General features: G+C 36.4%; 1 protein-coding gene across 1 annotated transcript; it reads right to left on the bottom strand.

The window, feature by feature from the left end:
* Positions 1-7,705: 7,705 nt before the first annotated feature.
* LOC105209878 (uncharacterized) lies at positions 7,706-8,780 on the bottom strand. The gene has a single exon (XM_011180527.3). It carries the CDS (start codon positions 8,617-8,619, stop codon positions 7,777-7,779), a length of 843 nt encoding a protein of 280 aa, XP_011178829.2. The 5' UTR covers positions 8,620-8,780; the 3' UTR covers positions 7,706-7,776.
* Positions 8,781-9,112: the final 332 nt, after the last annotated feature.

Genomic DNA, 9,112 nt, shown 5'->3' with positions numbered 1-9,112 from the left:
GAAATGCATAAATTCCTACAACCTGTTGCTGTTGTCGCGCATGCTTTTAAGCTGTCCATTTTGTTTTTGCTGTCACTCGCAGTCATGCCGCGTCAGCTTGTCATCTTTTTCGCGTGCACTTTACGAGTATCCAACTGGACCATGACAATGAAACCGAGGGGTAAGGTTATAACGGGTGTATAATTAAGAACGCTCTGCTTAAAGTCATCCATGAATACCATGTGTGCCAGAAAGTCCAATTTTTTTCCAACTCACAGCGTATAAGTAGATCCCCAGTCTTCGATTCTATTGGTAAATTTGTTCTTCGAATTTCATAAAAGAATATCGGTTTTAATTGTCTACGATTTATATGATACGATCCTTATGGACAAGAGGCGGAAAATGTAACTATCGATTTCAGCGTTCCTTAGAGATTTCTCTCCGAAAACGTCACTCTAAACATTTGGATGTGAGTTTATTCTGGACTTGAAGAACGGAATTCTCTCTTCGAAAAACAAAGCTTTAGAACCATGACGGGTTAGAGTAGATTGATTCATTTTGTAACGAACTGCAACTTACAAAAAGTTTATTTAACAGTTTATCTTCATTTATTCCTCATATTACTTTTGAATGACCCTGTCTTATATATGTATATGCCAACTGATATAATTTCAATTCTAATTTTCGTTATTATTTTTTAATCTTCAAATCCGAATCTGTAAGTAGACAAATTCTGAGTAGTCTCATGCCACACCTGTTTGTTCTACCGGGTGGTGCCTTTTTGTTCTGACAACAATATGTTGCTTACAAGCTGTAATTACTCTTCTTGATCGCACACCATGTAGACATTCTAAGTATGCATAGAAAAGTGCTTTTATGATCAAATTTATCATTTATTACTATACTGTGATGATAATTACTGTCAAAATATAGAACACGGCAAATGAAAGAATTCTGTCAAACTCTAGGCATATAAATCTAATTTTCATTATAATTATCCTTGTCCAAAACTGTTTTACATCCCAATTATGTAACTTTAATTTCCTATACCCGAACAGATACTAAGGAGAAATGGTTACATATATGATATGCACCGATTTACGCTTGACCTCAAAAAAAGAAACGCAGGGAGTAAGTCACCAAGAGGAATCACTTCAATCTCTGTTTGTGAAACAATTAGAGATTGCTGAGAAGGTCACAGAGACAACAATTGTCAAAAATGATCTTCCACTCGACGGAATATACAAGACAAGACACATTTGATCCTCTTGGAAGTCATTTTGATTCAATAGGATTCCTCCATCAATCTTAGTTAGTATTAGCATTTTTGAAATTGCTTATAAACGATCTTTCGTAGGAATCCATGAAAGCTTCCAAGACTGTAAGGCGGGTAAAACATTGTCACAAAAGATTAATTATGGTCGCTAAACAATGAAAACTTTCTATATTGGTCCAGACTAAAATTGCTGTAGAATTGTAATTAAGTGTACGAAGTTTTTATACTTCTTAAACGTTGAACGAATTCGAAGTACAAACGACGACAATGTCTACTCTTTTAACGCACCTATGTATATTCCCTTGGTAGTATCACCTATGGTACTTTAATAGCGTTCAGATTACTTGTCTTAGGAACTGGAGCAACTTTAAAAACGGTAAAGGGTTAGATTGATTCGGATTTCTATACTAGAGTGACATTGCATATTTATAATATTAGATGTGCTGATTCCAAAGATTGTGAGTTGAGATTGAGATCGTTCTAACATATTTTTCTTCTCTTGGTAACTCATGTAAATTCGAATTGCAAGGAATATTTTCGCATATGCTTTTAGAATAGATTAGTCTCTGATATTTCACGTCTACACACCACTGCTTCTTTAGTTTCCTTATAGAGAATTACGGTACATCGTATTTTTCTATGAATTAAGTAAGATCTAACCTACGGCCCTACATCATTTCAGGGGTCTTAACTAAGTCGCGGTGACTTTGCATTATTTTTTTTTCTATCATTACATTAAGCTATTCGGTCGCCAAGTTCTTCAACTTTTCGAAAAAAATATCAAGTAAAGCTGTACTAAGTCCTCGAATGCTTCCCAAGAAATTGCTTTAGTATGCAAGCTGCAATATGAAACTACATTCCCGCATATAGAATTTAATATCACATGCCAAAACAAGCCAATATTCTCATCTTAGATTGCTGAAATTCCTTTTTAGCTTCTTTCGTTGCTTGGTTGTTTGGATGGACGGTCATTAGATGCGTGAAAACATGCGCGTGAAATGAATTTGATATGAGGAGGGCAATAAAAATCGGCTTGAACGACGTAAATGCTGTTGCTGATGAACAACAAACGTGAACTACATGCATGCAACAACAAACAAGTAAAAACTAGAAAATAATAAATAAGGCGAACAAGCAAGCGCATGTAACACCTTAACGCCGGATAAGCCGCGCACTAAAGGATTAAAAGCCAAATGACGCACAGGAAAGAAGCTGAGTCAAAGTAGCCAGGAAAAATAAAAATAAATAAATATATAATCATATAGGCGGAGAGCACAACAAACACATAGTCATAACGTCTAAACACTCGCTAGTTGATCTTACGTAGCTCAAAATCCCAATAGCAACAACCATAAAGGCATATTATGAAATTAAGAATAAGAATGTTGGTTGATTCTATTTTTGTAAAAAATTATTGTGTGATAACATTAACGATTGCCGGCGACTACAAGTGCCAGACGTTGTTAGCTCGGATTGTTAGTTGAGCCCGCGCGCTTCTTGGCTCTGTACCACAAAGCACTGCTCCAAAAGGAGGCTGCTCAAGTCTTACACTTGTCTGCCATTGCGGAGAAAACGTGACGAATGTGCAAATGTTTTGTGTTGTCGAGCGAATTAAAATCGGTCCATTTAAAGTGATGCCCGGTACAACAGACTCAACCACTCGGAGGGCTGTGCCTACAATATGTGGCAGAATGAAGACGACTCTTTGACTCACAAAAGCAATCTGCACGTGGAGCACTTACAGATTTATGGCAGGTTAACGCGGTTTAAACCGAAATTAAATGTTGTTCGGCGTTGAGCGGCAAAGATTTATCGCGTTGTTCATAAACGCTAACACCCAGATATATACACATATATAAATATGTATATAGAAAGAAACAGTCAAACATATTTAGTCGAAGCCGCTGCAAAAAGGGCTCCCAGGTTTCTTGTGAGAAACTGCAATGCAACTCGTTATGTACGAGACTTGCTTCACTTTACCTCTTCGCTGCTCAACCCGCTTCTCCTCACATACATCAACATGTCTTGCTTAATGACTGAAGAATTTTTATTTAAATTTTTCACTCAATTCGATAAAATTGATTTTTTTCCACTGGACATACACACACATAATGATAAACCCTTTTAATGTGCTTACATTTGAAGCTTTGCTTTGATACTAGCGGCAGTAAGCCTCTAAAGGGCCAGACATATCTGTAGGTTGTTATTTGCTTAACTCCCTTTGCGATTTCCAATAAACATTAACAATTCAGGTAGCATAATCAATTAATTATAAAACTTCGCGCTGCTTCTACATTATTTACCTTTTCTTATTATATATTTAATGGTCCTGACTGTTCAGTCAATCGAGAAATTGGCTTTGATTCGAAAGATATTAAATTAAAGTAGTCACAGCCAATTAAGAATAAACAGCGATAAAGAAGTCTACGTCACTAACTGGTAGCAAAGCAAGTACTCATCTGATTAGGCCAAGTTTTATTAGTATCACTAACTAGCAGATCTAGCAGCACGTCCTCAACACATCCGGTCTTTTATTATTATTATACTCTCGCAACAAATGTTGCTAAAGAGAGTATTATAGTTTTGTTCACATAACGGTTGTTTGTAACACCCAAAACTAAACGAGTTAGATATAGTTAGATATAAATCCGAATGTCTGTCTGTCCGTTCGTCCGTCCGTCTGTGCAAGCTGTAACTTGAGTAAAAATTAAGATATCTTGATTAAACTTGGCACACTTATTTCTTGGCACCATAGGAAGGTTGCTTTCGAAAATGAGCAAAATCGGACCACTGCCACGCCCACAAAATGGCGAAAACCGAAAACACATAAAGTGCCATAACTAAGCCATACATAAAGCTATGGAAATGAAATTTGGTATGAAGGATCGTACTATTAAGGGGCATATCTGGATTTAATTTTTTGGGGAAGTGGGCGTGGCCCCGCCCCCTACTAAGTTTTTTGTACATATCTCGCAAGCCAATACAGCTATATAAACCAAACTTTCTGCAGTCGTTTTTTTAGCCACTTTCTAATACAGTTTAAAAATGAAAGAAATCGGATCATAACCACGCCCACCTCCCATACAAAAGTTAGGTTGAAAATTACTAAAAGTGGGTTAACTCACTAAAGAAAAACATCAGAAACACTAAATTTCACATAAGAAATGGCAGATAAAAGCTGCACTTTTTTACAGTATGGAAAATGGGCGTGGCGTCGCCCACTTATGGGTCAAAAACTATATCTCAAGAACTACTCGACCGATTTCAATGAATCTTGGTTTGTAATAGTTTCCTTACATCCCAATGATATATTGTGAAAATAGGCCAAATCGCTTCACAACCACGCCTACTTCCTATACTCCAGAACTTTGAAGACAATCTGAATCGTTTACTTTACAATATATAAAGTAAGTACTAGTGAAGATATCGGTGCAGAACTTTGCACAAATACTATGTTAATAGTGTGGCAGCCCCATTCTACAAATCGCCGAAATCGGACCATAGGTTTTTAAGGCCCCATATATCGAACACGAGGACCTCGGTGCTTCTAACCTAATATTATGGTTTTCAACTTTCAATGGACTTTATGCACTATATATGACGAATATGTGGGTCAAATTGTGTTTTATATAATATAAATAAAGTTAAATAAATAAATTGGGAGAGTATAAAATCTTCGGTTACACCCGAACTTAGCCCTTCCTTTCTTGTTATGGACATGTTTTCGTAGCGGCTACTTAACAATTATTGTGAAATAAGCATGAAATTGCCTAACATATAGCCATACCATAAACAAAACCTATATATACCGCCTTCCCTGAATTTCGGAATCAAAGTCAAATTTCTACGAATGCTTATGAGTTCGAATAGCTCTTCCTAATGCCTTGGCATCCCACTAGTCTGAATGACATTTAATTTTACTCCGAGATTTTTTGAATATCGAGTAATTCAAACAATAAACTGGCGATTTGAAGCTTGAATTTTAGACGAGAAAGGAAAGAATATACACAAATTTAGAATGGAAATGATCTTATATAATATACTCTGAAAAAACTTTTTTATTAGATTAATCATAAACCTATTCAATAAAATTTTGTGGCATGAATTTCAGATCGGTACCTGATGGGAAAGTCTTCTAATTGGGAATCGATTTAAGAGTAGAAAAAACTCATATACATCGTCATCGAGGTCAGGAAACAAGACTATATTTGAGAAAGTATACCACATCATCCGATATAGTTCTGAGCCATCATATACCCCACAATCAGACTGTTTTTGTTAAATATTTTTCCAAGGAAAAAACATATTTTTTCTACACTCATCAATACAAAAATTTCACAATCATTCCGAATAATCTGTACTTGTGGAGTCATATTATCAACCAAAGCGTGGATATGATTCTTCAGAATATTTTGTAGGGAGTATAAACGGAATTAACGTTTGCAAAAAATGCGTTAATTTGCTTAATGTGCGTCTCAATGGCGCAAATTATGTTCGCACAGCAACTGGGCCGTAATTGTATAACACTTAAGCGCTGGACGAAAACCTCAGCCCACCTTTCGAAGACACCAACTGGTTTGAGGTGTACAAAGAAAGGTTTCAAAAAAAAAATAAACTTCCATATTATGCCTTTTAGCACTTCTTCTTGTGTTAAGTTTCACATTGTCGTCCATGAGTTTGTCCTATATGTTGTTTGGCTGGAAAATCGCTTGATTCGTATGCACTTTGAGTCTGATTTTTTTAGTCTCATGTAGAGACTGCTGCTCGTCCACTCATCGCTAATGAATTTATAATTCGACCTTATTTGTTGCTTTGTTTGTTTGCGCAGTCATTAGTGTCGTTTTCCAGTTGCATTCTCCTTTTCAGTTAAGACGCCAGTTGAGTTTGAGCATAAAAATAGTTTCTGCTATCTGAGTGACCAGATATCGAATTTAAGTGTAGCTGATTAAAGTTATATAAACCGAAATTACAGGATTTAATGGAGAGATTACAGACAATTTTAACTCTTTGTTTTTAGTACAGTTATATTTTTAGGATCATGCTCAAGGGAACCAAAAATCTTAAGACTTATAATAAATGTGTTCGTGTGTATATTAATGCCTTCGGTATCAATTGTGTCAATCAACAATTTTTTAAATATATTGTTCAAAGTACAATTATACGAAATTATTCGGGCTTCGAGTATTTTTGACTTAACTAATATCAATAGTTCTAAGAGAAGTTTCTTATGATCCCTCTGGATCTATATCAGATTGCGTACAGTAGTCGGGTCAGTATCTGAGCCGTGAATTTCAGACGATAACAAAGCCATTAAAGTCTGATTAAAAGACTCGTTATGTAAAAGTCCTGAGAGACCACATTTATCTTTATAATCTCCAGGTAAGACTATACTTTTATGAAGATACACCGGCATTATAAACAAATAGGAACTCTAGGTATAGAAGACTGCTGAGACCATAGAACATGCAACGGACAAGGCTGAAAATTAACATTGCAACAGTCTTCAATGAGGCCAGACCTATAATTAAAGCTTTTACATATTCAAAAAGCTCAACCAACTAAATATAATCTATCCCACCCTATTAAAATATATGGGTTTATGACCAGCAATTTAAATATATATGCCTATATTTTGTTGAAGCAACCAACCGCGTAATAATGAGATACATCTCCATATTCAACGCCCAAAAAATAACAACTATTTCAAAAAGTTTTAATTGCACAAGTACGCCAATAAAAGAGAAAGCTTTCACTTATAGTATGTGCTTTCAAATAAATTTTATCTAATTCTAATTATTATTGCAGCATTGATCAAATGACCCACCGAAGTACGATAAACAATTTCAAGCTCTAATAAACTTAATTGAGAGACACATTTTTAAGGCAATTAAATGTGAACTCCACATAGTTAACCGTTATAGAGGGTGGCAAATGAAATAAAAAGTGAAAGCGCTGCGAAAGCAACTTAACGAGAGATGAAGGCTGAGAGGGATAAAGCGAAAGTGTGTAGCGAAAATGGCCAAATAGCTCAAGAGCATAGTGGATGTAGAATGAGAAGGATAGCACAAAATATGGCGAAAAAAGAGATTAAAACGCGAAAGTGAAATGCGGGCAATTAAATGCCGAGGGAGCGAAGAAAAAAGTTTAATTTTATGGTGAAAGTTGTTATGGCTGAATGGAAATTACTGTACAGGAGCCAGAGCAGCAAATATCAAATAAATGCGCAACACAAAGTGGCATTAAGAGTTGCTAAATTAATTTAGACCAAATTGAAATGCTCCAAGCAACACTCCAACTAATGAACAAAGTGGCTGTGGAGGCACGCAATTAAGTACTTTTTATTTGAAGAGCAGTTTTTTAAGAACTCCTAATCCCAACGAAACCTAATTAGTGCTGTGAATGTGATTTGGTTGAGCATCAAAAGAAAAAAGAATAAAAAACATCAGAAAATTCAGAAAAAAATATTTATTTGATTTCTTACGCACAATTTAGTTTTGAAAACAGACCAAAATATCGCCGATTTACTGCTCTGCCTTACCCATGTTGAGCGAACGATTTACCTTGTCCTTAACAGCCGGACTCAAATTGATGGCAATTCCTGGTGGCGTTGTCATGGTGAGCTCAATGCCGTCCAAACGCCGTTCCAGCATATCGAATCTGGCGTTGTGCGCCTGAAACATCTCCTGCATCAGTTCACGTAACTGCGCAATTTCTTCCACGAATTGCCGTTTCTCACTCACGAAACAGACCTTCGGCACAAGCGTCTTTTCCAACAACATAAACGATTGTTTCTGTTCGTCCAGTTTCTTCTCCACATCTTCCCATTCGGCTTTCACATGCTTCAAATACTGAAAACGTTCATAACACACACCAAATTCATGCTGCAACGTATTACGCCAGGTCTCCAGCAGACAGACGGCCTTCTGCAGCTCGAGTATTTCACGTGACTTCTGACACAAACGCGCACGCAATTCTTCGATCTGATCTTTGGCCACATTACAGCAGCGTATGAGTTCGTTAATTTGGCATTGGAGTTTATGATGATTCTTTTGCAGTTCACACACTTCCGGATTACTTGAGCAGGCCAATTCGAGTTGTGGATCAATGCAGGGCTCATCGATGCAGGTGTCATCCACTTTGAGTCGCATTTGTAGCTTCTGTATGCGCAGTTTCATGCACTCCAATTCGCCCATCACCCTGCAGCAGTCCAACTCCTCTAACAATTCTTCCTCCTCCTGCTGCTCTTCTTCAGCCTCTGGCTCAACATCGGGTTCGGCCTCCACTTCGGATTGTGTGACATCCACTTCTTTCCATAATTGTGCCGCTTTTGTGCAGGTGCGTTTGTAAATGTCCAAATTGATCATGTTCGTTAGTTAGGCGGATAATTAAATTAGTATTTATTAATAGAAAATATATTTTTTATTGCTTTGATTTGCCTATTGAAAAATACAATTTTGGCAGCTCAAAGTTTTTTGATTTAAAATTTTAAGCACACAACAATGTGGAACATTCAGAGGGTGAATCGTTTTAACAATCATTTGCTGAAACCTACTGAAAACGAATTCATTAATGTTACGTCGAAATGAGTAAGCCTATACAGTAAATACAAGACACAGCTAAAAAGTGGGAGTCGCTATCCACACCCAATTTAAATGTTAATACTGATTGATGACTTATTGGTTTCAAATATGTGCTATGTTTTTATTTGTTGAGCTTTAATGATTTACCCATTCTTTATCTCATGAAATTTTATAATTAGAATGTGAAATGATAATCTAACCTCAAATCAAAAATAGTTTCCCAAGTCCTGAAACATTGTTTGTATTAATTCCATCCCGAGGAAAAATGTTCTCCCCG

Source organism: Zeugodacus cucurbitae, chromosome 6 (assembly GCF_028554725.1).
Source record: "Zeugodacus cucurbitae isolate PBARC_wt_2022May chromosome 6, idZeuCucr1.2, whole genome shotgun sequence".
NCBI lineage: Eukaryota > Metazoa > Arthropoda > Insecta > Diptera > Tephritidae > Zeugodacus > Zeugodacus cucurbitae.
Note: the sequence above shows the minus strand (reverse complement) of the source record. Positions and strands in the feature narration are given on the sequence as shown.

What these genes read in the sequence shown, in the direction of transcription:
- LOC105209878 (XM_011180527.3), bottom strand. Translation starts at nt 8,619, where the DNA reads ATGATCAATTTGGACATTTACAAACGCACCTGCACAAAAGCGGCACAA.